Source organism: Chaetomium strumarium (assembly GCF_033439665.1).
Source record: "Chaetomium strumarium strain CBS 333.67 chromosome Unknown B0T15scaffold_7, whole genome shotgun sequence".
NCBI lineage: Eukaryota > Fungi > Ascomycota > Sordariomycetes > Sordariales > Chaetomiaceae > Chaetomium > Chaetomium strumarium.
In genome coordinates, this window is record NW_026944435.1 from 703,504 (window position 1) to 730,794 (window position 27,291).

General features: G+C 56.4%; 7 protein-coding genes across 7 annotated transcripts; 3 read left to right on the forward strand and 4 right to left on the reverse strand.

Moving 5' to 3' along the window:
* Positions 1 to 117: 117 nt before the first annotated feature.
* Positions 118 to 4,155, reverse strand: B0T15DRAFT_487361 (CPSF A subunit region-domain-containing protein; the record flags this gene model as incomplete). The annotated part of the gene is made up of 4 exons (XM_062866428.1): positions 118 to 144; positions 202 to 1,489; positions 1,668 to 3,744; positions 3,912 to 4,155. The coding sequence occupies 4 exons, from the start codon at positions 4,153 to 4,155 to the stop codon at positions 118 to 120; spliced, it is 3,636 nt and encodes a 1,211-aa protein (XP_062717910.1).
* Positions 4,156 to 4,439: 284 nt separating this feature from the next.
* Positions 4,440 to 6,854, forward strand: B0T15DRAFT_542054 (zinc-finger of mitochondrial splicing suppressor 51-domain-containing protein). Its single transcript, XM_062869903.1, has 4 exons — positions 4,440 to 4,480; positions 4,535 to 5,574; positions 5,631 to 6,288; positions 6,360 to 6,854. Exons 2-4 carry the CDS (start codon positions 4,785 to 4,787, stop codon positions 6,388 to 6,390), a joined length of 1,479 nt encoding a protein of 492 aa, XP_062717911.1. The 5' UTR covers positions 4,440 to 4,480; positions 4,535 to 4,784; the 3' UTR covers positions 6,391 to 6,854.
* B0T15DRAFT_542056 (PXA domain-containing protein) lies at positions 6,855 to 8,829 on the forward strand. Its single transcript, XM_062869904.1, has 2 exons — positions 6,855 to 7,646; positions 7,725 to 8,829. Exons 1-2 carry the CDS (start codon positions 7,109 to 7,111, stop codon positions 8,492 to 8,494), a joined length of 1,308 nt encoding a protein of 435 aa, XP_062717912.1. The 5' UTR covers positions 6,855 to 7,108; the 3' UTR covers positions 8,495 to 8,829.
* Positions 8,830 to 9,889: 1,060 nt separating this feature from the next.
* On the forward strand, positions 9,890 to 11,099 carry B0T15DRAFT_293647 (uncharacterized protein). The gene has a single exon (XM_062863737.1). It carries the CDS (start codon positions 9,981 to 9,983, stop codon positions 10,797 to 10,799), a length of 819 nt encoding a protein of 272 aa, XP_062717913.1. The 5' UTR covers positions 9,890 to 9,980; the 3' UTR covers positions 10,800 to 11,099.
* A 676-nt stretch (positions 11,100 to 11,775) lies between these two features.
* Positions 11,776 to 13,879, reverse strand: B0T15DRAFT_293653 (uncharacterized protein). The gene is made up of 2 exons (XM_062863738.1): positions 13,163 to 13,879; positions 11,776 to 13,096 (listed from the first exon to the last, which is right to left on the reverse strand). Exons 1-2 carry the CDS (start codon positions 13,678 to 13,680, stop codon positions 11,896 to 11,898), a joined length of 1,719 nt encoding a protein of 572 aa, XP_062717914.1. The 5' UTR covers positions 13,681 to 13,879; the 3' UTR covers positions 11,776 to 11,895.
* Positions 13,880 to 19,989: 6,110 nt separating this feature from the next.
* Positions 19,990 to 21,507, reverse strand: B0T15DRAFT_496606 (P-loop containing nucleoside triphosphate hydrolase protein; the record flags this gene model as incomplete). The annotated part of the gene is made up of 7 exons (XM_062867187.1): positions 19,990 to 20,009; positions 20,100 to 20,220; positions 20,284 to 20,392; positions 20,458 to 20,682; positions 20,744 to 21,330; positions 21,398 to 21,418; positions 21,487 to 21,507. 7 exons carry the CDS (start codon positions 21,505 to 21,507, stop codon positions 19,990 to 19,992), a joined length of 1,104 nt encoding a protein of 367 aa, XP_062717915.1.
* A 797-nt stretch (positions 21,508 to 22,304) lies between these two features.
* B0T15DRAFT_496607 (uncharacterized protein) lies at positions 22,305 to 27,183 on the reverse strand (the record flags this gene model as incomplete). Its single annotated transcript, XM_062867188.1, has 3 exons — positions 22,305 to 22,910; positions 22,969 to 23,195; positions 23,253 to 27,183. 3 exons carry the CDS (start codon positions 27,181 to 27,183, stop codon positions 22,305 to 22,307), a joined length of 4,764 nt encoding a protein of 1,587 aa, XP_062717916.1.
* Positions 27,184 to 27,291: the final 108 nt, after the last annotated feature.

Below are 27,291 nucleotides of genomic sequence, written 5' to 3' on the forward strand. Positions count from 1 at the left end.
ACTCAGCGAGACAACAAACGCCGTTTTTACCCCAGAGCGCCAAATCCGTACATGTATTAGAAGTACATAGTCCAAACTTCAACCCATGCCTATATGTTCACCTCGCTCGCTATCATCTCAGAAAGCAGATCTGGTTCGGATATCCTGCCAGAGTTAGCAATCGCGTTATGTCAGTGCAATCGGCGTAAGTGCTTCACATACTGAGATCTTCCGCTCAATTTCCCGCACCGAGCGGTCCAACTCCCCGGCAATCATCTGCTTCTTGTCGTTCGGCAGCAGGCTGAACCTCTCGCAGAGATCACCATCGATGACCCCCTTGACGGGGACATAATACCCACGGTAGATCAGATGGTCGCGGCCTGCTAGCGGCGGGTCTTCGGCCCGCATGTGGCTCTCCAGGTTCTGGAAGAAATCCACATCCTCGCGGCTGACGAACGGGATCAGGACACCAACCGTGCCCTGGATCCCACTCCAAACGAGCACGTCCTGCCCACCCACCACGAGGTTGGTCTTGACGATGCTCGTCGGCAGATCCTGCGTGTAAAAGTGCACCATTAGGTTTAGCCGGTTTGGCGCCCCGTGGAGGTAAGGCCGGGCGTGGAGGAGCTGGATCTCGGAGCCCGGCTCGTCGCTTTCCTGGCTAGCACGCTCCGGGGCCCGCAGGATCCACACGTTGCCGAATCTATCGCCCCCAGCCACGGACTCGTAGTCGACCATGGTAGTACATGTATTCCACCGGTTGATCGTGTCATCCGCGAAGGGAATAAGCTTGTTGCTTTCGGGCTTGTAGACGACATACGTGATTCCCTGTTGGACATCACCCACGATGATGCGACTGCCCTGGGATTGAAGTGATACGATTAGTTGGGGCGCCACTTCTCCCTGTGCTTTCCTGAGTAGTTGCTTGAGACCAAGGTCGTAGACACGGAGCATCTTGCCGATGCCGGCAAGAAGACGGCCTTGGAAAGGAATGAGAGCCATCGGTGGCTCTTCCACCTTGGTCTTGTGAATGAACTCCAAGTCTTTGCCATCTTCATGGAACCGGTAGACATGGATATATCCCTCGGTGAACTGGCGTGGGTTGAGAACCATGTCCTTTCCGGTACCAACGATGAGAAAACTCTCGCCATCCTGACTGGCGAAGGGAACGACTGCTGCGCTCACAGCGGCTTCGTTCCCCTCCAGGTCGACCCTCTGAAGCACCTTGGGTTCTTCGCCAAGAGGGTCAACAATGCTGATGCAGGACGCCCATCGGCCTTTGGCTCGAGGGTATCCAAAGTCTTCTGGCGGCAGTACTGCCGCATCTCCATTCACAGCACCCGACTGGGCCAAGAGCTGAGCGCGGAGCTCTGGTGGTAGAGTATTGTTATCGGACTCTATCGTGTAGAAGTACGGCTGCTCGGGATGTTTGACCAGCCGCTTTGGGGTATATGTCAGGGGGATGGACTTCTGGATCATGGTTTCACCCAGCTTCTCTATCGTGAAGATCCTGTGAGATTGATCAGTATGTGCAAAACACGCAGTGTTGAAACGAAAGCGGGTGTGATGCAAGTCGTCTCAGAAGGAACAATTGATACAACTTCAGTTGTATTCAAGCCTCATAGCACGTGGCGTAGGAATCCCTTTTATCATCATAGAGCGGAAATGCAAAGCAGAAGTGAACCGACCTGAGGAAGTTGGCATGGATACCGACCATGCCTTCGAGGCACTGCTCGCTGCTGAAATTCCAGCCGTACTCGAGTTCCGTATAGCTCAACGGTGTCATGACGAAATTCTTCGTGATAGGATCCGTGTAGCCGAGCCAGGGCCTCGAGCTGAGGGCCAGAACGCATGACTGTGCCTGCACTGACACCTGGAAGAGCTTGGTGGGCTTAGGACCGAGGAACTTTTGCCGTGTGTCCGTCAGCTCGCCAGTAACTTCATCCAAAACGGTCCTCAGATATACGCCAGAGTGCAGCCCGATATGGAGGTATAACGTGTTCCCGCCGGATGAGTCTTCCATCGACATGATCAACAGAGATGATGGTGCTGATGTCAATGCCTGGATGGACTTCATCTCCAGAGTCGAATCCGGGTCAAGGCTGAGAATGCGGACCGTGCAGTCATCACATCCCACAGCCAGGAAGGAGCTTCGCCTGAGGCCTTCAGGAACCCTGCCCAAGCTGAGAGACGTGACCGTCCCCGACATCTCTTTCTTCTCGTCGTACTCGGCAAGCGATCCATCGGCATCCATCTCAAAGTAGACAATTTCGCCGGAGCTTAGCGCGATGACGACCTGATTCTCGTTCGCCGCGGCGGCAACAATAGATCGATGTTGAGGGGCCGGCCACTCGTTGACCCGGCCCTGAACTATGTGCCTAATGCCCTTGGGGTGAACTTGGATCAGCCCTTCTTCACCTAGCTGCTGAACCGCCAGAGTCGGCACGCTTGTCAAGAGGCCGCTTTCAGTAACCTCCTCGACGGTCTCTCCAATGCTCAGCACAAGGGTCGCATTGGTGAACGAGAGCACCATATAACCATCATATTCGTCGTACTTCGTGAGCTTGGTTGTCCAGACCGCAGAGGGCGTGCCTGGAAGCTCAGATGCGACAATTTCCGACACTTCGAGACCATGTTTGAGCATACGGAAAGTGCTTCTCGCCCTATTCCCGCAAACCGAGTAAATCTGGGGGGCGTCCTCGCCTGTCAGGTTTGCAACCTTGCAGTCGACCTGGGGGTTCATTGAGTCGATGCTCTCAACAAGCACGAGGTTTTCCAGCGGCCGAGGGTGGAAGTAGACAGGGTTGTAGGAGGCTCGAGGGTCCGTCGGGAAGTCGTCGCTCGAAAATTCCAGCTCCTCATCGTCATCTCCGAGTTTCTCGAATTGGTAAAAGTGATGGTTGCCGAATTCGCTTGCGGCAAAGAGGAAACCACTCTTCAAAATGCACAGGCTTTGGGCGACCGGTACTGTGTCAAAGTACTTGATTTTGAGACGCCGAACTTCACCGGTCGGGTTGCCCTCGCCATCCTCAACCATATCGAGCGTGACCTTGAACAGGTCGCCATCCTCGGTCTGGAGCAGGAAGAAGAATGCGCCCGCACTGCCCTTGAGCTTGTGCATTACTCCTGACACAATGGTGCGCTTTCTCTGGGGGTCCTCAGTAGCCCCACGTCGCCTGGGAATGGGGACGCGGAAGGCCTCCTGGTTGGAATGACGGTAGGTGACATTCTCCTCCCCGCAAACCAAGACACCACTAGGCCCATCGTTGCCTCCAGGGACCTGGAAGAGCAGCGAAGAGGTAGGGTCAACCGTATCGGACCACTTGCGAACCACGTGGTTGAGCCCCAGGTCAAGCTCGTAGTAGACGAGTTGCGCGTCAGCCTCCTTTGCCGCCTCGCCAGTAGGGTCTTGGTCTGCCTCGGAATAGTCGATCTCGAGGGCAGCAAAGACAGGGTTGGCGTAACCAACATCGAGAGCGACGAGCGATAACACCAGCACTCCAGACTTATGCGCCTCAAGTGGCGACGAGATGGTCAGCTCCGCCTGAGCATTCCGATTCAGAACATAGACCAGCTTGTTCTTTTCGACGGATGCGATGAGGCACGCTCTGCCCTTGGGGTCGGCAGCCAAGTACTGGCCGGGGATGACGCGGCGAACCCCAGACTTCCCGAAGGTTTCGAGGTGGATCCGCGAAAACCTGTTCACTTTGGGCAGGTACTCGACGATGGCGATGCGGCCGGAATCTGTCGCGAGAATAATGTAGTCTAGGTGCAGACAGCGTTTTAGCACAGTCCCGGCTTACAGCGAGATTCTGAAGGATTCCGCAGGCCACCACGCGGATATCATCCCGCCAAAGCTGCAGAGCGGATGAAAAATCACTAAGTGTCCAAGAAACGGTGAAAGGGGGCAGGTGCTCGACGAAACCACTCACCCTTGTGGCTTCCAGCGAGCCGGAAGGAAGCAATGGACCTGATGATGCCGAAGATGTCATGGGATAACAGCGTGTTGACCTTCCCTTGCCTGGGATCCGGCTGGAGAAGAGTAAGGCGCGACCCTGACGCCGTGATGATTTGCTGCTCCTTAGTTCCCGAGAACTGACCCAGCAGCGCCTGCGTGATGGCTGTCGGCGGCTGGATCGTCAGCGAATACAGGAACATGTTCGACGTCGTCGCCATGGTTCCCGAGATGCGCAGAAAGCCGGCGCGGCTTTGCTGGGACAACGGTTGCAGCCTTGACGCGATGGTGTTGTGCTGGATCTGAAGTTAGCTCGGTCGTTGAAAAAAACGATTGGAGCTCGTTCGGTAGGAAGTTACTCCCGTTAGCGCAGCCACTCCGCCACATCTGACGGAGTAACTGTACAGTGCGACTCCCGCGAATGGACTAGCTGGCTGGCGTTACTTAGGGTGTTTCTTGATGTCGCAGAGAGGTCACCTCAATTATGCAACATCGGAGGCATAGACGTCATTCAGAAGTGTACCTCCGTACCTTAACTACTACCTGGTACTTACTCCTCAAGATCTCACTCTGCACAATCTTACAATCTTACAATACTAGTACTTCAAGTTCTCTTTTCCTTCGCCAACCTCAAGGGCGTGAGCTTCGGACGGCAGGGGTTAGGGTTGACCATGGTTGAGGCTTGAGAGCTCCCTGCACAGTCAAGTTAACACACCCTGAGCTCTTCATCTTCCGACGTGGCTGAGCTGCTCTGATTGGGCGACATCAGTCCGGGGAGCAGCTCGGCACCCGAGAGCTCACGTCTCGAAAAAGTTCCCGTCGTAAGATATCGGCGTTAGGTGCAAGTGCAATGGCTCTCCCGGCGGAACTCGCAGCGCGCTCCGCGCTGTCAAGAGTTTGCACACGATGCTCTGTCTCTCTGGCAAGACAAGGCCGGCTGTCCAATGGCTTGCTCAATGTTTCCCAGCTACAGCGGCGGTCACTTTCAGAGAAGCGCCCCCGGGCGAAACATGGCAGTATCCTTCCCGGCCCCGCCGCCCGGGCCGGCTCAGGCCTTGTGTCCAAGCGATTATCCTCCGCGGTTGCGCAGCCTACTTCCGAGTCGAAACCGACGCGGGTCCTGTCGCCCGATGACCTCTTCCACTCCTTCACCAACTCCCCGATCCCAGAGATCCGGCGACGCGCGGCCTTCATACGACAACATGCGGGATGCCCACACCATGACCACCAGCCAGGGGGCGCCATGGCCCCGGCGCATGTCGATTTCGAGTGCCCGGATTGCGGTATCCCGGTGTACTGCAGCAAGGAGCACTGGGCCGATGACTACGAGGCGCATCTCCAAATTTGCGACACTCTGCGCCAGATCAACGAGGACGACCATGACCTCCGGTCAGGCCGCTTTTTCCCCGAGTTCGAGTATGCCGGGCCACAGATGGATGATGCGCTGATCAACATGACCAACTGGGATACCTTCTTGTACACCCGCGAGTTCAATGCCGTCAACGACGACCGGAGCATGAGGCAAGCAACGAGGCTTCTGACCTATCCGGTCACTATCGGAAGCGTCATCCACGAACTCAGCCCATACAGCATCAAGCCCGGTGGCAGGCTGACGGTGGAGGGTCTCAAGAGCTTAAGCGGTAGGTGTCGCGACCTGAGGACCGTCTGCAGACGAACAATCTGACCCCTTCTTAAGCGCTCCGGTATACTCTTCATCCTTCAAAGTCGGGCGGCGGGCTGGACGTGAAGGGCCTGCGCATGGAATCCCCGGCGGTGCGCATTTTCATTCTGGGTGCTCGGGCCGAGTCATCACTCCCTCGAGATGTTTGGGTTCAACTGGCGCACCTCTTCCCTCGGTCGAGGATCCACCTCATCTTCATTGGCCCAGAGAGCATGCTTAACAGAGACGACGAGTTCCCTCTCCCTCCACGGACGCCGTCCAACCCGTTCGGCACCATAGTCGAGGACAGGGTGTGGCCGACAATGAAGATCAGCACCATTGTCGACTACTATCACACCATCCACAGGACGGGCTACTTCTATCCCTACGATCCCTACTTCGACTGCTTCGTCCTGTTCCATCCGGGCTTGGGTCATCCAGCTAGCTCGCACGAATGGGAGGAGACGCTGCCTATGCTGCTGGAGACTAAGGCGCCCATCATTGTTACCGGCTATACCCAGGCTGACATGCAGCGCGACATTGACTGGGTTAACAAGACGGCGGCTGGCGAGTTCGACGTGCTGTTGGAGCCCGGCGAGAACCGGTTCCGCAGCCTCCGATGGGACCTGAATGACCTAGACCCTCAGGATGTCAGCGCAGGCAACTGGGGGGTGTGGGCTTTTAGAGGCAAGAGGTAAGCTCCGCTCCTGATTCCCATAAAGCAAACCATCAGCTTCCAGGTGACTGACATTGGCTCTTCCGCAGATATGAGACGACGCGCAAGTCTGAGGAATGAGCGGGGCCATGGGCCTCTTGACTCTCTCTTGAGTCTTGTGTCGGAACCTCTTAACCTGTATAATAGATTTGGGCCAGCTCGTCTCGCCCGTGTATGTGGAGTACAAGCATCGTGTGCACAAACCCGGTCTAACGCTGTGCACGGATGCCACTCTCTAGTCTCTACGCGTCCATCAACGAGAGAAAGACGCAGCCTTGTCTTGAGCTGGGCGGACTTGCAAGGCGGTTTCACGCCGAAAATGTTGGAGGATGCCATGAACTGCTGCTGTTCGCTGCATAGAGCCAGACACCCTAATGCGCTGCCAAACACGGTTTTATCATGCATCTCGGTAAAGGTAGGTACGTATGTCCTATCCCCTTGTAACAAGAACATTTGATTCAAAAAGCGATGGTCTTGAATATCACACCAGTGTCTTGAAGTGTTGTGGATGTTCACCGCCTGCCGTTTTCAAATCGGTCGGATGTTGTTGGCACTCGGCAGATTGCATGCGAGTCCGATAAGCGATTGATGACCGCCGCTTTCCGTCCCGCTGTCGTACCTACCAACCCTCGATGATTTAAGTCTCGAAGGGGGAAAATGGAAGATGCTCCTACTGACGTAGAACACCACCAACACCCGCTGAAAAACGGTTGAGCGACGAGGTGCACGCTTCCATAATTTCTACTTGGAGCTGCGACTCCATCATGACGACGGGACGCTATTGTCAACTCTGCCCACCATGACGACCGCCGCTGCGCAACCTCATGCGCACACGCCGGATCTTCAACCCAGGCCGCCACGCACCTCGGGCATACAAGCGGATGCGACCGCGCCACCCAAATCACGGACTAGCCATACTTTAACATCGACAGGAACCGGCGCACAGCCTGAGCAGGCAGGAGGACCTCGCCGCGGGGCTCGCGCGGCATCCACCGACCCGCTCTCGGACAAGGCGACGGCCTTCCTAATCCGCCGCATTCTCTGTCCCCAGCAAGCCGACAAGGGCAGGAGCTCGCCGGCGTCGATAGAGGACGTCTTACCGCCATTGACCAGCCGCAACGACGTCGATCTGCAGCTCTACGCTCTCATCGCCATTCTCCTGAGGGAGTATGTGCAGAACTGGTACGCCAAGATCACGCCCGATGAGACCTTCGTGGCCGAGATCGTGCAGGTCATTGCCCATATCACCAGAGCACTCGAGCAGCGGTTGAGAAAGGTGGACTTGGAGAGCTTGCTATTCGACGAAATTCCCGAGCTATTCGACAAGCATGTCACCGGTCCGTCCGCACCCTTCGTTTGCTTCGAAATCACCGGAGCCCCCCCTCGTGTGTTCTACTGACACCTCGGAACGCTAGCCTACCGAGTGGCCCACGATGCCATCACCCAGCCACCAGTCGGGAAAGACCCACGCGAGATTTATCACTCGCTGTGCCCTCTGCCCGCGCTTTCTCCAGTGCCTCGGCCAGACGACCCTGAGAGCGTCGCCGCCCAGGCCGAAAACGAAACAGCATACCGCCAGCTTCTCGTCTATGCATTCCTGGCCATCCTCCTCCCCACCGAAGACCTCGAAAACAGCTGCCTGGCAGCTCTGGTTGGCCAAATACTGTCGGAGCTAATTATCGGGAACACAGTGGCCGGCAGACTATCGGAGCCATGGCTCATCTGGGAACTTCTCATCATTGCATCCAGAACGACCAGACGGCCCAAGACAGCCGAGGGTGTGGACCGTTCGATGCAATCGAACACTAGTCACTCGGCTGGCCGTAGGGTGTTTTCGGTTCACGCCCTATTTTGGGCCTTCCTGCAGTGGTGCTTCCTCGCAGTCTCATTCATCAAAACGGCTTTTGCAATCCTCGTGACGTCCGGCTCTTTGCCTCGGCGAGTCCCTCGAGACACAGGCGTTCCTAAGGGGCAAGCCCGACACCCGACCAGCCAGGAGACGCCCCGACTCTCTAGCTCCTCTAAGACGCCCGTCCTGGCCTTTCGATGCTGGTCAGCCGTATCGAATCTCTCCGAGATGGATAAACGGATGCCGTGGCTCTGTGGCGCACTCTCCCTGCTCCAGTGGATTGCCGTCATGGGACCAGGACGAATCGCCGGCGTGGACGGCAGACTCGACAGGTAGGAGGCTCCATCTTCTATTCGCTCTCTGCATTATCAAACACTCTTTTTCCCCAAGTTGGTCTGTCACACTGCATGGCCAGTCAGTCACTGGACCCGGTAGCCATAGATCCACAGCGCAACAGCGTGTATTCCGCGACTCCATCAGTTGCGAGCGCAGTATTGGAGTTCTCTAATGGAGGTCCTCCGCCGCCAAAAGCGGGAGGTCACTGGATACAGTGCATCTGCCCCATCGTGGCTCACAAGAGGGGAGTTGCGGGAAAAGCCTGGCTGCGGTGGAACACACCTCCCACATGTCATGCGGCCGAATCGGCGACCCGCAGGTGACGCCTCCTGCCGCTTCTTGTCATTGACCAGCCGTGCATCTGGGACGTTGGGCCAATCGCAAATTGCCCTGGCCTTGGCTCCGTCTGATTGCCTCGAGGCCTTCGTGGGGCTTCGCGAGAGGAACCATCGACGGGCCTCATTTACGCGCCGAGCTGGGGAAGGCTACAGGGATCAAGAATCCCCCCCTGTCCATCCTGAATGACTCCATGAGCGCTCACGCCTCGAGTCCCCCCCCCATGAGGCACCAACATTTGGCGCCAGTCCACGCTTCGCACCGTCCCATGGCACGCAAGACTTGTTCAACAGAGACAGATCGCTGCGATGAAGCTTTCCCCTTTTCGGCTGGCGTTGTCTAAGAAAGCTCGCCAAGGTTGTCGAGATTTCTCGAGAGGATGACAGGTCGCCTCGTGATCCTTTCACCACAATTATCAGATTGGCGCGCCATGCAAGTGCCCGTTCGCCAGGCCCTCTCACCGAGGGAACTCGGCGATCTCTCACTCATTTGCATGACACTCGGACGCCATCGTGATGCTCATGCATCGGACGATGGGCCGGAAGTCGTGAGCTATGCCGTCTTCGCTCTTGCCGGAAGTATCCTCGAGCATGAGATATGACGTGAGAACAGACGCATGGGCCCATGTTCGCTCTGTCGATGGCTCCATGTGTCAGTTCCCTGCGGACCCTCAGACCGAGGTACCTCCCTAGTGTACTCGGCGAGCAAGCCGTTGCAGCCGGCGAGATGTCCATTGACGCCGTCATTCTGTGCGACGGTGCCGCCCGCCCCCTCCACTCGATAGCCATTACCCTTGCTCGTTGTTCACCGTTTTGCACGCGTTTTGTCATACACCTGATCCCGCTGGCAGCCCAACCGGTTGCGGCCCGGGCACTTGCTCCCCTCAGCGTGACCTTCGAGATCTTGCACACAAGCACACACACACACACACACACACCCCTTTTTGCTGCATCCCCCACGCATAAATAGTCCTCAAACAAGCCCCCCAATACGCTCCTCTCTATCTGACCAGGCAAACCTTGTCGATGTCCGCCCATGCTCACATAATTCTGATAGGCTCCTATCTTATGGCATTCATCGGCATGTCTTAAATGCGGCCAATCTGTCCCCCCTGCTCCGCAGCGTGCGGGGGGCGCTGTTCCCCAACAACATGCCCGCCGGCAAGCCCGCGCTGGTCGCTCCCTCTTCCGATGCCGAGCTCCGCGCCCTCAGGCGCAGGTGCGCTAGCGCGCTTTGGGCCCTGGTTCCGAAAAGAATCGGAAGGCTGTACTTTGGCGGTGGCCTACTATTGCGAGCTATTCCCGTTTGGAGAAGGACAATGGAGAATACGGAAGGATATGCAGAGCTGAAGGCGGCTGGCAGCAACAGCAGCAACAGCAAGAAGAAGGAGACAACGAAGCGTGACAACGGCAACGACAGTGCCAAGCGAGACTATCCGGACAGGGGTTCACTGTCATCATCGTTGTTGATGAGAGAGGTCGAGCCTGCGGCGGCGGCACAAGCGGCGCAGGTGGAACCAATGCAAGCGCGAGGTCGACAGGAAGGGACAAGATCGGAGTCTCAGTCAGGGTCGTCAGCAGCGCCGCCAAGACCCCACTCCCCGTCCTGGCGGTCCGCTCCCGCTCCGAGGCCGAAGACCGGCGGTCAGGGTCCCCTCGATGATTCTGCTAGCGCTGGCGCTGATCCCCCGCCGCCGCCGCCGCCGCCGAATCCCGCTAACATTGTTATTAGCCCGTTTGGCGAGGATGGTGATGGTGTTGATGACGATACAGATGCAGATGCAGATGCAGAGGACGAGGTGATCCTGGAGGAGATTGAGCGAACCATCCTGGACGTCTTTTCGGATGCGTACTGCAACAAACACCTCGTGTACAGCATCCTGGAGCTGATCCTTGTGCGCTTGCTGCCCGAGTTGACAGAGAAGAGGGTTTGGGAGCTCTGGGAGGAGAGGGTTCCTGTTGAGGTTTAGTTTGCTAGCTCATCATGGTGATATACTCGTAGGATATATGATGTTGCTCATGATTCCATGTTTCACTTTGGTACATAGATTATTATTACCTAGAGATCTCGTACATACGTACTCCGTACTGTGGTGGTCTTTCGGAGACTCAGAAGGCCGCATCGACCTGTGATTTGCTGCGAGTCCGACGCCGAGAGAGAGAGCTAAACGGGCTAGGTGTGATCTCGTTGAGGGCTTGCCAGTAGTCGCATGTCTTCAGCGAGGAGATAGCAAAGAACGGCTATAGACGCCTCCCTCGCTCAAGGCAAAGGCTTGAAATATGAATTCATGAACCTTGCTTTGCCTCTGCCAGATAGCATGCTATTCCCATAATACCCGCCACATTGTTGACGGGGTGACTAGTTAGATCACATGTTTCCCTTTCCAGAATTATGCCATCCAAATGTTCTCCTTTAACCCCTTCCTGATCCCTCCTCCTCCGGGTGCCGTCCCGCTCATGTCCCACTCCCACTCCACTCCCAAGCGCCTGCGTGATCCGATCCCATCATGTCGCGGCTTTGCCTACTAGGCGCAGTGGTATAGCTTCGGTAATCCCCATGTCTTACAAGCCCTACCTGTAGCCGCCACCTAGATGAGACAGAGATGCGAAATATGTAGCGTATAGAGAAATAAAAATGCGCCAGAAGTACAAACATGCAGGCATATACGTTAAAAAGCAAAACAAAAATAGCACCATGCTAAACAGGGGCGAGCCCAATGGTAAGGGCATATTGGACGTCAAACGCCCCGAGCGAAAAAATGGGCCAGAAGAAAAGGACAAAAGACGCGAGGTGAATTCCGAATAAGATTCGCGTGAGCGTGACATCTTCCGGCGGCTTGAGCGGCAGGGATATGTGATGGAAATGCGAAGTTGGGTATAAGAAACTGGAAACTGCGTAAACGGGTATATCGTGTGTCGTGTATGAGATGGTTTATATCTTCCGCGGTTCTCCTCCTTGAGGCTGCCGGAACGTCACGTCGTCGCGGCCATGAACTCATCTTGCGCTTCACTTCGCCTGTGTCAGGATCTCGATGTCGACGAAAAAATTCGCAATGACCATGCTCCCTAGCCATTCATGGTTGATTCCGCCTTCATCATAGAGGGCGGTGCATTCGGCATCTCGTTGTCGCCTTCGGGGATTCGAGACAGCCCTCCCATCCCGTGGATTGCGGCCTTGGCAAGCTGGCTCTGGTGTATCCGCAGCTTCTCCGTTAGCCTCACGACAGTCAAGTATTCGTGATGGTCGACAAATCCGCTGGCATTCGAAATGAACGACAGTAGAGTGTCGGCAGCCCTGCGTGCATCCTCCTGCGTAGGGGAGCCCGGGGATGGGCCAACGGCACTGGACATTGCTGTGGTGGTCGTTGACCGGCCGGCGATGCTGCTGTTGCTGCTGCTGCGGCGAAGCTGAGGCGATACCGCCTGCTCAAAGCTGAAGCTCGATCCATTGTGTTCCTGAGTTGATGCCTCCAACGCGGAAGATGGAGCGGTGGACGAGACATGGTACTTTGGCGTCGCAGGCTCCGTTGACTGAGGTTGATTCATATACTCAAGATCTAGGGTGGGGAAAGTCTGGCTTCGCGGTCGCTGAAACCCAGCCCCGTGCCCCGGGAGTTGTCTGCTCTGGTCTGCAGGGAGAAACGAGCCAACATTGGAGTCAGGGGAGAAGTTGAACGAGGCTGTGGGGCTTATTGCACTGCCCGGGAAGGACGGGGTTGCCGCATCGGTGAAGGCGCTGGACAAAGACGTCGTGCTCTGTGAGTTCGAGTGCTTGTAGACGCCATCCGCGGTGAAGTCCATGAAGCTGTTCATACTCTCCTTCTCCTCGTCGCTCCTGTTCGCCGACAAGGGAGACGGGGAAAGATGGCCCGACGGAGAGGCGGGGGAAATCGCACTTTGAGGCTGAGACGGTGCCAGGGACGGTGAGCCAGAGGCACGGATACTGTCGGGAATGTTGGTCTCGGACGCCCGACGTATCAATCTACCCGGGCCGATGCCATGCTTGAGCATGAACTTATCGAGCCAGGCAGAGCTGATAGGCTCGGAAAACGAGTCACCAGTGGCTAGGGATGCGAACAGGCGTGCCCTTTCCTTGAGAGTTTCGCTCGTGACCGCGATGCCCGATTTCTGGGCCTTCCGAAGGAAATTTGTCAGTGTCTTCTCGAGGTCGACCCCTTTCCCCTTGCCGATGCGCCTGACCGGAGAGCTGCTGCGCTCCTCGGCGTTCAAATACTTTTCTTTATTCCGCAAGACCTTGGATACGGTGCTAGCAGACCATGTTAGAGCCAGCCGAGAGATCGCCCCGAGGCAAAGTGTAATCCGGGTCACCTACCTCCTCTCCACCCCAAAACGAGCGCCAATGTCTGTCTGTTTGGCAGTAGGATGGTCCTCGGCATACTGACACATTGCCCGGCGGTCCTCGTCTGTCAGGGTCTTCCTTGGCTGCGATGTGGTCTGGATTGCGGGCAACTTTGAGGCTTTGAGCGGAGCCGCAATGGAGGGGATGGCAACTGGTGGAGCAGAGTGCGGCGGTCCGTAGGTGTTCGGGTTCGTCAACATACTCGGAAACGTCACCGGGGGCATCATGAGCATCGGCAGCTGCGTGTGACTGGCCTGCGGCTGCTGGTGCATCGGCTGCGGAGGAGGTGGCGGCGGCATTCTGCTGAGGGATTCCGAAGGCAGTCCGTGGTTTATAGGAGGCATGTAGGCGAATCCGCCGCTATAGTCGGGCATTGTGGTCTGGTGCTGGAAGGAGTTCATGTCGACCCAGTTCTCATTACCATAGGTGTTGTCGGGTGCGAGGTGACTCTGTTGGTCCATACCCGTGGAAGCCGTGATCTGGTTGTGCATGGTGACGGGCGCTTCGTCTGGCTCAGACGAAACCGGGCGGGCGGCGCGAGCGGATGGGGACAAGCAAGACTGGTAGTGGGATTGGTGCCGTGAAGAGCCACTGGTGATCAAGGGCCACACGGACTCTAACTAGCAGTTGTCGGGATTAGCCCGTCCGGAAGGGGTGGACAAGACACAGTCAGGAGACGGCATGCATGATACGGGGGCTGTCCGACACCAATTGGTCCCCTGGATCGGACATGCAGCGGTCTGGCCGTGGAGGAGGTTGCAGTTCTTGGGGGCAGCTAGGTGCGGAGTAACACAATACTTTCACAGGAAAGGTAGTGGTAGCGTCGCGGCTGCAGAAGCGTTGGTGGGGGTTTGGCCGTTCGGCAGGTCTGGGTCAGGGATGGGCGTGGTATGTGGTCGGGGTTGTGCCTTGGCCCGGGGACTCGGCGGGATAGGTCCGGTGAAAGCGGCGCTCGCGAAATATATGGGAGCCGCTCTTGTCGGAGGCTCTCCCCCAGGCCACAATTAGTGACGGTTGTCCTGTCCTTCCAGGTTGCTCGGTCAAACTCATCGACCACCCGACCCTTCAGCAACAAGCGCGCCCACCTCCTGATTGAGCAGCGAAGAGAGGGCTGGAGAGCGACCTGCGGACCTGACCCTGTTCTGCTCCTGTTGGGGCCACCTATTCGGGCGACGGTCAGGTTCAGGTCGACGTCAACAACGCATCGAGCTGCCGAGAACTGGCCGAGGGCTGGAGTAAGCTTGCCTCAACGGCAGCGGCGATGATGCAGTCGAGAGCAAACAACGTGGATCAGCCAGTGGGAGGACGGCAGGCTGCTGCAGAGCAGGCGCCTCAGATGCAGTCCAACCTCTGGAACTGGAACGAGATAGGTAAGGAAGGCGTGCGGTAGGACGGAGGGCGGGCAGGCATTTGGGCAGAGAAAGGCCTGCCCCAAGCGGCATATGTATGCCAGGGCACAGCTCCGCTAGACGCACCTAATGTGTGTGGGAATCTCCCGGCAGGGGCTCCAGGGGCCGGGCTGCCCTATGTGGGAGGGCACTGGCCCCAGGGCCCCGAGTGGAAGCATGGGCATGGGCGAGCAGGGGAGTGAGGTGGGGGCCCGGACTTCACACACCACACACACTTCACACTGGAGGGCGCGGGCGGGAGGAAAATGTGGTGAGGAGGCGCGACCTGCCCGAGCCGGGGTGGGACGGAGCCCCGGGCGAAGAACAAGGGCTCTGTTGTGATCGTGATCGAGCGGGCTTAAGTTGAGCACGCTTCCAGGTTGAGGCACGTCCATGACTGGTCCTGAAAATGGGACAAATGGATACTAAACCAAAAAAAAAGAAGGGGGCGATTACAGGCTTCGAGCTGTCTGCACCTACTGTGTGGCCTTAGGGAAGGCGCGTCCCGGACTAGCGTGGACGAAGGTGATGCCCTGTCGCTCCCCTGTCGCGCCGATGCGCTGACACTGTGCGTAAAAGGTTGATATCCCGTCCCAGACAGGCGAGCAAAAAGCAACCGTGGGCCCATGAAGGCGCCGTTTTAGCAAGCTTGTGGCTGATCCTGCTTTGTTACCGTCCTCTTCCCCGGTTGTTGAGATCTGTACGGAATAACTAGGATACGTAGATAACTACCTAGGTACCTTAAATAGATACCTAAGGTAGCTGGTAGGTACCTTAGATACGGATACAGTAGCAACCTTCTTCCAGAATCAAGGTGTACGGGAACGGCGAGATTTTGACACATCATCGGAGGAGGGAATACCGCGCACTCTCCCGTCTAACGTTCCATTACCTCTAACATTTGCACTTTCTGATCTGCCATGGGCTGCACAGTACATACACCGACTGCAATGCAGCATGAGGAGGCGCCGTTTACAGCCAAATCCATGTACGGCAGGAACGGAGAGTACCTACCAATTACTACCGCCAATCTACCCCACAGCTGAAGATGCGTGCTTGTTATGGACCGAAACCGGTTCACTCGTGTTCAGCATGACTCGGAGTCTTCCTACAGTTTCACGCTTCTGAAAATCCCTCGATAACCTCCGACTTATTCGTGCTCTAGTCGACAATACGTGCCTAGTACAGAGGCCACACGAAAGCCGCGTGCGAATCAACGTTGTGCAACGGACTCTCCCCGACGGTCACCCAAGACCCGAAGTGGGTCAGGGTGGGCCGCGCTTGCCCTGAGGCTCGGGCAGCTCCGCCCAGGGAAGCCGGGGGCCCACAAGGATGCGTCTGCGAGCAAGGACAGCCGGTCGAAGAACGGCCTTCAGCTGCGGCCGTCTGGGGAACATCTTGTTGTTCTGCAGCCCGTTTCTGGCAGCACCACTGAATGGAAGCCAAGCACTGCAGTCGATCATCGAGAGGGGACAACAACCAAGTGCTGGTCTTGACAAACCAGGCTCGAAAATCCACAAGCGCGCCCATCCCTATCCGCATCGGCCCGCGACCATATAGCCAACGCTCGCCCGAAGCCGACTCAGCCGTCGCCTGCAGCGCCGATAATCCGATTCACACAGTACACAGTACTTATTTTTACGCAGTGTAACAGGTTGAAGATCATCCCGTCTTTCGCAGCTCGGCATGCCGCGAGACCCGCGCTCTCGCAGAAAAAGAAATCCGTGCCGGCCCGGACTTACACCTCAAGAGACTCAACAACCATTTCATCATCATCTCTCTCTTCTTCTCGCTTTTCATTCTTTCTTGTTCTTCTATTTTTCCTCTGTTCCTTTCTTCCTATCCCCGCTTTTCTACGATTCCTTGGCTCATTTCCTTCCCGGATCTCCAACTCAACCCGTACAACCTTCGGGTCACCTCTCCCAGAACGCACCATCGCATTATCGACAAGTCAGGGGATCTGCACCACGGACTAGTACAACTGCTTCGGTCAATGGCCGCAGCATGCCGGCACATACTACGTAGCTCGTGGTGCGACAAGGTGTACCTGACATGATCATATGCGTCAGCAGATGGGTACCTACCTACCTTACCGGCTTACTATCCAAAGCACTTCACGAGGAGAACCCTCTAGCAAAACGGCCAGGGCAGGTCTACAGTACTAGTGTACACAGTACGGAAGATGCAATCCTCTTGACGTGATCTGGGGTTGCAACCGTTATCTGGTTTACCGGGATCTCTCTACCTGTACCATACCAACTTCTCACTCATGAAAGTGCGACTGATGAGTCTGTCCAACGGCGACGAAGACAGGAAGGGCGGGAATATCATTGGCTGGGCAGAAAATGGTCCTGTAAGACAGCCGTCCAAGCGCATCATGGCCGGCGTTGCATCCCACTGGCCGAGCTCATCTCGTAATGAATTCTCAACGCGTCGGAAGGAGAGGATGCAGAAAGGCCCATCCGTGGATGGCTAGCGCGGCAGGCCTTCCGCAAAACGCAAATCCAGATCCTCACATCGGCGGCGCAGGACACACCAGAAACCACCGACTCGCGACTCCGCCAAGTGCTAGTATCACCTAAATAATCGACCCAATGTCGTCCCAACGGAAGCTGCCCTCCCAGCCTAGGTTCGAAGGCATCGCGACGTCCCCTACAATGATACGGCCATCGACTCCAGTAGAAGGTTAATACTATAGTATCTTAGCCATCCATTGGCGATCGAGAGATTGTAGTCGACGATATCATGATGATGAACCTTCATCATCAAGCTGGTGCGATACTGCGTATCTGAAGGCCTGTATTGTACAGTACGTGATACCTATGTAGATACTGGATACCTACCTTATGTATGCATTGTACTGTATAAGTCTACTCCGTCCCGTCTTGTGGATCGAACAGTCCGCCAATCGCCTACGGATACCGAGCCCCACAGAGCTCCAATGCTCCACAGCCATGACAAGATCTTGCTTTTGTGATCTCCCGGCCGTTTCCTCTTCCCTCCGCCAAAGAAGCGCCTCGATTGTGGATCAATTTGCAACTCTCCCGACCTTGTTGGTTGAAGCACTGCTTGTGGTCATTCCCCCGCTCATCAGAGCACTTGCACGGCAGCATCGTGCAGCTCGTTCCCCTTTTGGAATTCGCCAGCTTTCCTATCTGGGTGCTGGCCGCGACACGAGGCTGCCATGGGGTTGCATCGCGCAAGGGGCAGAAGAAGCAGACAATTGCACATGATGATACCTAGCCGGTCCTGATTCGCGCCTCATCGGCTTCTTCCCTGGCTTCATCATCCGACGGTGCACTGCCCGCTCTCTCTCACATCGACGTGGTGGATAAACAGGCAATGGCGGCCAGAAAAAGAGGCTCAACCTGGAACCAACAGATATGCAGCCGTAGGGCGTCGTCGGCTGGGAATGGGTACAGGCTCGACAGGCTACGGATAATAGCCGCCGTTCTTGCATCTTCGGGTCAAACCGGCGGTCTCTTCGGCGGCGGGACCTTCGGCTTCTTGCCTTTTGTTGGCACGCTTACTTCCGAAGTAACCTATGGAAACCCGATAATGTTTGATTTGAACTGGTCATGGCGTCTTGCTAGGGTAGTAATTGCCAGATGATATTCTGCACTGGGCGATCCGGAGCAGCGAATTCATGAACAGGCAGTCGCAGCGACCTCTCTCAAGGCATGCCTTATCCAGCAATCCGTGGTGTAAAGAGCGCTCGCGATGGTTGTTATCCGCAAAGGTGCTCGGACAATCCGAAGCCACGCCGATCATCCCGCTCGTTACCCGGTTTCACGATGTTCTCTCATCCCCATCTTCTGCGCATGAAAGTCTGGTCAAGCCACAAGCGAGGCCCGGAAGGCTGAGCGCCCCCCCCCCCCCCTTCCCGGCACTATTTTCGCTCTGGTCAAGTTCCTTAATCCGCACACTATTCATTCCTGTCATCATGTTCATGCACCTCAGCCGGCAGCAAGCATGCGGCACGCAAGGGGCAGTTGCTCTCGTTGCTACCCAACTTCCGTATGCTCTCTCGCATACAGTTTAGCGCCATGCAGACGTGCGAGATACCGATATGTTAGGTACTGATTTGTCAACGCATCGACGCTGTCGAATTTGATGAGGATTGTTGCTCGATGCCTCCCTACTTTTCAAATATATGCCTACCATTAGTATTGGACTTGCTGTCTATGAGAAATATGTCTCTCCCCATGTGGCTGCTCCCCTCGGAACCCGCTTTGATGATGTAGGGCGTTGGCGGCTGGGCTGGACCGAACCCGCGTCTTAACTTGGCGGTAGCTGACTTATTTACGCCCCCAGTCCTCTCCAGCGAGCTTCTTGATGAAACATGGCCGCATACACATCCGACCCGGACCGGGTAAGGTCAGACAGAGGGCGAGACTTTGCCTGGCCCGGGCCTTATCACATTCACACAGCCCCATACTTACGGTGTAGTGTATTTTTCGCAAGCGCCGTCTCCGCAGACGACGGTCTTCCTTACCTTAGGTACCTACTATCTTTGCCGATCGACCTGGCAGCCTACATCAATACTAGCATTAAATAAAACCGCCCTTCCTGCCGGTAGTCGAAGAGTCAAGGTGAGAATAACTCGCCGACGGTTGGTAGAGGAAGGTTGCAGTGAACGCCATGGTGCTTGCACGCCATGGTACAATTACTTTGAGGCGGACGATCAACACCGTAACTGTCGGCCATGTGCCTATAGGGCGGCACTTACATGAATGATACTGTGTTACAGCTGGGCGGACAGAGAACAATGCCAAGCTATCTGGGAGATCATGTTGGTGTTTTCTCATGTTAGCTTCGCGCTTACACAGCGGGCTCTGAGGCTTCCACCACCGGCCCCGGCTCGGCTCGGCCATCCCTTACCAAGAGTACGGAGAGGCACCAAGTCCTTGTAGCCTCGTGGAACTGATCGAAACCTTTGTAGCAGCTTCTTCTTCTTCTTCATTGCCTCTCAGAGATCTACGTGAAGTATATGCCGCATATGCTCCAAGTTGTGCGTCGTAAGGGAAGAACGGTATCTGTCATGGCGGACATCGAACCTGTCAGCGAGCCTGCCAGCTTCCCCTATCCCTTCCTTCGCTGCAATTCCTGACTCCCCGGCACCCCCATCCATCCCCAGCCCATTGAAGCATCACCGGTCCCCCGATGCGATCCGGACCTGGCAGAGCACTGCGGGTAACTTCGGACGCGATACAAAAGGACGGAGCCACCTCTCCTGGTCTTACCAGCGTTTGGGTGTGTCGCGGCCGTGTCGACATCACACAAAGCGGGTTGATATCGTTTGTCCTTTGGGCATGGGCTCGGCGTACCGCATGTTTGGCTGGACCCGGCAAGTGATGCACTGAGGGCATCCCCGCGTGAAGCCGGACCGGTAGGATCGTGTCTCAAGAGACTTTACCGTTTGACGATCGTGACTATGGTGGACATAGCTCAGTAACCCGGAATAGACAGAACGAGTGGGGATATCCGGGTTATAAATCTCAAATTCAATGGAGTCGACTTACCGATATCCTCGTCTGCCAGCTCATGTGAGAGACCCACCCGTTGTGGTTGGTGCTTGACCGACTTGCCGTAGACGATGGCCACCTTAAATTGCTCAACGATACTCCGATGGATGGCGTTGCACTGGATGAAGTCAGCGTCTGGTATCGACCCACGATCGACGCGGCGGACGAATGGGTCACTCACGAAATCCTCGACTGTGCATTTCGTCGAGCGCAGCACGACAGGGGCCGAGTAGTCCGGCATCTTGCCTTTCGGCTTGGTGTACACCCGGACGAGTTTTAGTTTCTCCCACCTTTCTGGTGTCAGCGACTGTCCGCCCAGACTGTAAGTAGCAGAGTTGGGGGGGGTTAGGCGTACATGGCCTCCATCAGCTCGTCGATGTTCCACCCATGCTCTGAGCTGATGGGCACCGAGTTCGGGATGCGGTAGAGTAGATCGAGCTCCTCGATGCTGATGCTGTCGATCTTGTTGAGCACGTAAATCACCGGAATATAGCTGCGACTTTTGGCCTCGAGCACATCAATCAAGTCGTCGATGGTGGCGTCGCAGCGGATAGCAATGTCTGCCGAGCTGATCTTGTACCTGTGCCAAGCGTCAACACACTCCAGCACCTTACGAAGTGGAAGCAGTGTCGCACACTTACTCGCTCATGACCGCCCGGATCTCATCTTGATCGATATGGGTAAGCGGTACCGTGCTGGTGATATTCAACCCGCCCTTGTCCTTCTTCTTGAACGTGATATTCGGCGGCTCCTTATTGATCCTAATCCCAAACCCTTCCAACTCACTCTCGATAATCCTCTTATCCGTCAGCGGTTTGTTGACGTCCAGCACAATAAAGATCAAGTGGCACGTCTTGGCTACGGCAATGACCTGCCGGCCACGACCACGGCCGTCCTTCGCACCCTCGATAATACCGGGCAAGTCGATGATCTGCAGTGGCGCGCCGTTGTATATGACCTGCCCGGGCACGCTGGTCAGGGTTGTGAACTCGTACGCGGCCGCCTCTGAGTGCTGCCCCGTCAGCCGGCTCATGAGCGTGCTCTTGCCGACAGAGGGAAAGCCGATGAAACCAATGCTGGCAACTCCTGTGCGGGCGACATCGAAGCCTGCGCCACCGCCGCCGCCGCCGCCGGACGGGGTCAGGAGCTCGCGCTTCAGCTTGGCGAGCTTAGCTTTGAGCTGGCCAAGATGATACGATGTAGCTTTGTTCTTTTGAGTCCGAGCCATCTGCCGCAAAGAGATGAATCGTTAGGGTCCGTTGTCCTCGTTTCCGGGCGCAAAAGGGCAGACATACTTCGGTCTCGATCTCCTTGATCTGTTGTAGCAACTCGTCAGTACGAAGGCAGTTACTTTGCTGCCAACAATCGGGACGTTTCAACGTACCTTGTCTACTGTGGTCGCCATGGTCACGGTGTCGTTGGGTTCCTGCTGGATCGTCGTAATGTCTTTCCTTGGGGTCGGGAGATGGCGCTGGAAGCAGATGTAGAGTTGGCGAAGTTCAACTTGAAATTCGATGTCGTTCCAAGTTCGAAGTTGGGAATTTCAATGTGGGGGCAAATTCGAACGGGGCGGCCCGAACAATGCCCCGCCATCGGACGTCGATGCAAGAGCGGGCTTATAACAGGGGCATACATGTATACAACGCAGTACAAGTGTATAGACAAACTTTCGCAGACCAGTAAGGATTGAACGCCATTCACTGCGCGCGGTATTGTATACACTTTATGTTATGTACAGTACATCTTAGAATTCCCGCCCACAAAGCCATGAGCCGAGTCTTCATACATTCCCCAATGCCCCTGAATCTTCCGTGAAGGAACCAACATACGATGATCCATGACATGACTCCAACAATTGTGCTCGCTCTAACTGTGGAGCACACAGATCCCGTTTACCGTCATTTATGAGGGTTTCTCTAGGACGTTGCTGGGCAGAAAGGTCGATTGGTGAGCAGGAAGTTGCCCCGGTTGGTTCGGGGCTGTTGGCGACTGCGTAGGCGAATGCGGATGTGTTGGGTCCGCAGAAGGACTGCGGCGCCCTCGTTGGCGAAAGGATTGTGGTCGGTTGGCTGGGTCGGAGCCCTCTTCTTCAAGGCCAAGTTTAGGTAGAGCCCAGGAGAGCGGCCTCTACCCATGTGATAGGTTTGGATTGTTTGCATGGCAAGCTGCAGGCCCCACCTGAGTGTTCCCCATAGCGCTCCTTTATTCGGCGCTGTTCAGCGTGCCATGGAGGCCATTAACCAGGGGCCGAGCCTGCCCAGGTCCGGCCTCAGAAGACGGAGAGATCGGTTGGTTCCCGGCCCCGTCGGTTACCGCTCTGACCGCCGCCGTCACGAAAGCTGGCTGAGTCGTATTCAATGTCGGCGATCTCAGGCCGTCGACAGACGCTGTCAGCGCATGCGGCGACCCACTCGTCGGGGACGAGTGCACTCCGTTTGGTAAGAGAGACGAATCTCCGTCAACTACGGAGTTGTCGGCGCCTCGCTCCCTAGAGAGCCCGCGATAGGCTGGGTCATCACGGAATGTCGCAACAAGGCCGCGGCGGGAAATTCGTTGTGTCGGGAAAGGCGATGTGCTCGCCTCTCTCAGTCTTGGCTTGTCTTCAGAGACGAGTTCGCCGTTGATGTAATGCTTGTTGCTTGGCGCAAACCCGTGGAAGCCGTTCGTCTCCGGGTCATCCCTCCACTTCTTGTGAGGCGTCCAACTTACGTACTGCGTCTCGTCGTCAGGTATTTCGCAATAAGCGATCGTGAGTTTGACGTTGCGAAGGTGCTGTATCGTAGGGATGATGTATAAGAAATCGGACGCCTGGAATAGTTAGAGACGGAGCAAAAGGTTGAGGAAGTGGGGTTGTATAGGCGCTCACTTTGACAAAGAACATATCCATAGCAGAAAACTTCTCCCACGCCTCTGCTCTAAGCCCCTCGAGCATCCGATAACCCATCCGGGCGGGGTCGTTCCCTCGATAGTAGTCGGGAAGCTGGCTGCCGAGCTCAAAAAGCCGGGGCGTTGTCAGCGCGTAGCGGTCAGACTCAAGCCGCCAAATGACACGCTTCGCGATGGGCGACACAGGTATCCGAGTCCAGGCCGTATCTGTGCAGCACCATTAGCAAAAGCTCAAGTTGGGTTCGCTTGAAGAGCGGAACTTACATCGCGAGAGTTGAAGATCTTTCTCTCCAAGGAGAAGCGCAACCTGCGTGTTGAGCAGCCACTGTTCCCTGCCGTCGCGGGTACCGTTTGCTGCCGGATTGATGCAATCATATCTGACCCCCTGCATGATGCTGAACTTCTCGGCAACCTCGGGCAGCTTCGGATTATCGGCGCCATCAAGCCAACGCAGGACAGGCGGCAACCTGGCCAGACGGGCACGCTCCTGCTCAAGATGGATGCGCTGTCGTTCGGCCTCCCGCGCGGCTCGTCTGCGGTCCATTTCCTCCCGGAGAGCGCGCTCCTTGCGCTCTTGTTCTTTCTTCTCCTCCTCGTCACGTTTACGTCGAGCCTCCTCAGCTGCTTCGCGCTCGAGCTGCTCCCGACGCAGCCGCTCTTCCTCTTCTCGCCTCTTGCGCTCTTCTTCCTCCTTCTGCCTTCGCGCTTCCTCCTGTCTCCTCCTCTCCTCTTCCTCAAGCCTCTTTTCCTCTTCCTCAAGCCTCTTTCTCTCCTCGTCCTGCAATCGTCGTCGCTCCTCCTCCTCCTCTCGCTGCTGACGCTCTTGTTCCTCCCGTCTCCTTCGCGCCTCTTCCTCCTTCCGCTTCCGCTCTTCCTCCTCCTTCTGCCGCTGCTCCTCTGCTTCACGTCGCCGAGCTTCTGCCTCAGCAACTCTCTTGGCTTCCTCTTCACGCCGGAGCCGTTCCTTCTCCTTCTCTTCATCATCCCGACGCTGCTTCTCTTGATCCCTTCTCCTTGCCTCCCGGGCCCGTGCTTCAGATTCTGACTGTATACGCTTTTCCTCTTCCACTTTGTTATGATGCAGCGCAGGTACCTTTATAACATCTTCTTTCCCACTTTGTTCTTGGCAATCGCGAGGCAGGGTATCTAGGCTATTGTCCACGGGCGCGACGGCGTTAGACATCTCGACATCCAGGTCCTCTGATTTAACATGAATACTGCCGTCGGAGGAAACAGACTTCCCAGATTCCCGACGCCCCTGATGAAGAAGGGTACCTGCCTTCGCGGGCTTCGAAGTGAGCCTTCGATCTTCTTCATCTCGCGACTTGGACAGGGGTCGTTGGCCAGCGGCTGAGCCGGAGGAGGGGTCTCGAGGTAAGGATGCTTTGAGGAATCTATCGTCGGACTGACTAGACTTTGGTCGCTTATCCTTAGCGTGGGTATCCAGGCGTCGCCTCTTGGCTGAGACATCGACATCATCCTTTTCTGTCAGTCCCAGGTGCGGAGGCGTTGCACTCGATCTGTATCGCTTGCCGGTGCTCTCGCCCGAGACGGAGAGTCTATCGCGGGATTCATCTCTTTTTAGGATCCTTGCCCTGTCATGGTACTTTTCGATCTTTTGCCTCTTCTCGAATTCTTCGCGAGGGCTGGATGGTTCCTTTAACGAAGAAGCATTCGACGTCAGGCTGGGGCGCCGCTGCCTCTCCCGCTCCCTCTCTCGCTCGCCCTTGAGCTCCCGGCCGGACACCAACTTCTTCCGTCTCGGTTTGACCGTCTCCCCTTCAGAAGATATTCCTGTAAGATCCGACTCTGCGCGCTTCACCTTGGTCGTAGGCTTCCCAACCGGTGAGGCCTCGCGGTCGGAAATTGCAATTGTCGGAATACGGTCCTCTTTCTTCGGCCGTCCGGGGCCCCGTTTTGGTGAAGTTTGGTCATCTTGATGGGTGGCGATTGAGCTCGCGCGCCGCCTCTCCTTGGGACTCGTGGATATATTGGTAATGCGGTTTCTAGGCTCTCCCAGCGGGCTCAATGCCCTCCTCTTGTGGCCTTTCACACTCTCCTCCCTCCTGACATCGATCCTGCGTTTCGGTTCGCGGTCCTGCTCTCGGCGGCCGGGAGACCGGGTTTTGGAAGTCTCCTTGTGCGTCTTCTTATACTCGTCAAAAGCATCCTTCAACATGTGCTCTTCCTCCATCCAGTTCGGACCCCGTCGTCTCCTCGCGATCTCGTAGTATGTTTCCCCCTTGATACGTCGCGTGGGATCGAAATCGGTCTGATCAAGAAGAAGCCTGACGACCTTGATGTTTTCCTGACCAATTGCAGCCAACATGGGAGTCGTGTACTCGCTGTTCGGGTTTGGGATAGGCGGAGGATCTGGATTGGCCCTTCCTAAGGCCAACAAGAGCTGCATGACGATGTCGTGGCCTCCTCTGGCGGCCGCAACCATAGACTCGGGGTCGTCAAAGTTCTCTCTGACTTGAAGAATGCGCGTAACAGTCTCCTCGTCACCACGGGCAGCCGCCGCACGCAGAGTCTTGTCATCCATGGGCATGTACAGCAGATGATTGCTGGTTTTCGTTGCACGGACCGTCCCAGCCCTTCGACCGCCACCCGCGTGGATGGAGCTCGATGCTCCTGGCGATCTCCGGGGGCTGTCGGGCCCATGCGAGGAACGGGTATCCGCCGGATCCGGATGATGTTCCTCAGAGGTTCGTCGTCGCTCGCCCATTTTCTGCTTGGCCTCCTGCAGGGCTCGTCTAATCTCGTCCGCATAGTCGAGTTCATCATTCACCCTGTCGATCGGCTCTTGCCCGTACGCGTTGGCCTTGCGAGGATTCACGCCAGCATCGAGCAGAATTTTGACCACGTCTAGATGACCGTTCTCTACGGCATCTAACAAAGGCGTGTCTTTGTCGTTGTTGACGCAGTCGAGATTACACCCAGCATCCACAAGAAGCCGGACAATATCATCGTAGCCATTAAGTGCGGCGATCTGGAGCGGCGTGTTGCCGGCATAATCGGCCACATTGATGTCCTCCGGACGTTCCTGTAACCGCTGCTTCGCTATTTGGTACTCGCCCTTGGCGCAAGCCCTGGCAAGGAAGGTTTGACCGTGCGCATCCAGGTGCTTCTTGTGCGGAGCCATCTTGGCAGGAGAGACGGTAGACTCGGCATGAGCGGGAGTTGCCAAGCCACGTATCTTGGAGCTGCGCGGATGTGGGCTGTTGCTGGCTGACGACTCGTCAGAGTGATAGTCGGCCGACTGGAGCGGAGCTGGTATCCGCTTCTTCTTTTGGCCGAGCCCGTTATTAGAAGAGTGAGCTGGGAGCTGCGTCGAGATGCTTCGACGATGGGCTCGAGAGTGTGGAGAAATCGACCGAGTGCGCGTTGAAGACTGCGCCTCGTGATGATGGGGTTTAGGAGGAGGGTGTGGTTTCCGAGACGCGTCGAGGCCAGAACCAGAGGTGCGCTGTCGGCGGATCTTCCGATTCTCCGCTTCGTCGTCAGAGTCGGGCCTGGGCGCCTTCCGTTTGTGAGGCACCACCTTGTCGGGTGACTTGAGCTTGTCCTTGACCATGGCTTTGACCGATTCCGCAGGCGCGGTGTCGGGATCCGATTTTGGGTCATTCGACGAGCGGCGGCGACGCTGGGGCTGAGGTGGAGATCCGGGTGCAGAGCTGAGGTCATTGGACCCGTCCTTGCTCTTGGTCTTATCCGAATGCTTCTTCTTCTTGCTGGCGAGCAATGCAATGTTTTCATTCGGCGCAGTCCCGGTAACCGACACCGATCTCTCCACCTTCTCGGCACGGTCGATTTTGTCACCCTTTTCGGCCCTGTCACCCTCTCGGTCCAGCTTCAAATTAGAATGCTTACGGCTTGACGCCAATGATGGGCCGTCTTCCGTGTCGTTCTTCTCATGCTTGATGATCCTGCGCACTTTCGACGGCGAATGGCCGTCTTTGCCCGGCAGCACTATCGTCTCGGCATCAGAGTTGCCATCGGCCCCGCCATCTTCATCGCTTGGACGACGTCCCGAAGCACTCAGTCTGTTGTCCTTGAGGGATAGTTCGGGTTTGGCGGGGTGGGACGTCTTGGTCACGGTGGGAGCCCTGGGATGATCGGTGTCGCTGCCCGGCCGCTTGGGAGAAGCAGCAAGCTTCGTGGAGGCGGGCTCAGCAGCATTCTGCGCATCCATGTCATTTAATTCGAAGAAAAACTACCGTTTTGCACCATCCTGGTCGCTGCTAGAGTAGCCTGGACTTAACAAGACGGACCGGGGGTGAGAGGCGATTGATTCGAGTCA

What these genes read in the sequence shown, in the direction of transcription:
- B0T15DRAFT_542054 (XM_062869903.1), top strand. Translation starts at nt 4,785, where the DNA reads ATGGCTCTCCCGGCGGAACTCGCAGCGCGCTCCGCGCTGTCAAGAGTT. An exon ending in GGGTCTCAAGAGCTTAAGCG is followed by an intron (nt 5,575 to 5,630) that starts GTAGGTGTCGCG and finishes CCCCTTCTTAAG; the next exon opens with CGCTCCGGTATACTCTTCAT. An exon ending in TGGGCTTTTAGAGGCAAGAG is followed by an intron (nt 6,289 to 6,359) that starts GTAAGCTCCGCT and finishes GCTCTTCCGCAG; the next exon opens with ATATGAGACGACGCGCAAGT.
- B0T15DRAFT_542056 (XM_062869904.1), top strand. Translation starts at nt 7,109, where the DNA reads ATGACGACCGCCGCTGCGCAACCTCATGCGCACACGCCGGATCTTCAA. An exon ending in ATTCGACAAGCATGTCACCG is followed by an intron (nt 7,647 to 7,724) that starts GTCCGTCCGCAC and finishes TCGGAACGCTAG; the next exon opens with CCTACCGAGTGGCCCACGAT.
- B0T15DRAFT_293647 (XM_062863737.1), top strand. Translation starts at nt 9,981, where the DNA reads ATGCCCGCCGGCAAGCCCGCGCTGGTCGCTCCCTCTTCCGATGCCGAG.
- B0T15DRAFT_293653 (XM_062863738.1), bottom strand. Translation starts at nt 13,680, where the DNA reads ATGCACAACCAGATCACGGCTTCCACGGGTATGGACCAACAGAGTCAC. An exon ending in CGTTTTGGGGTGGAGAGGAG is followed by an intron (nt 13,097 to 13,162) that starts GTAGGTGACCCG and finishes ATGGTCTGCTAG; the next exon opens with CACCGTATCCAAGGTCTTGC.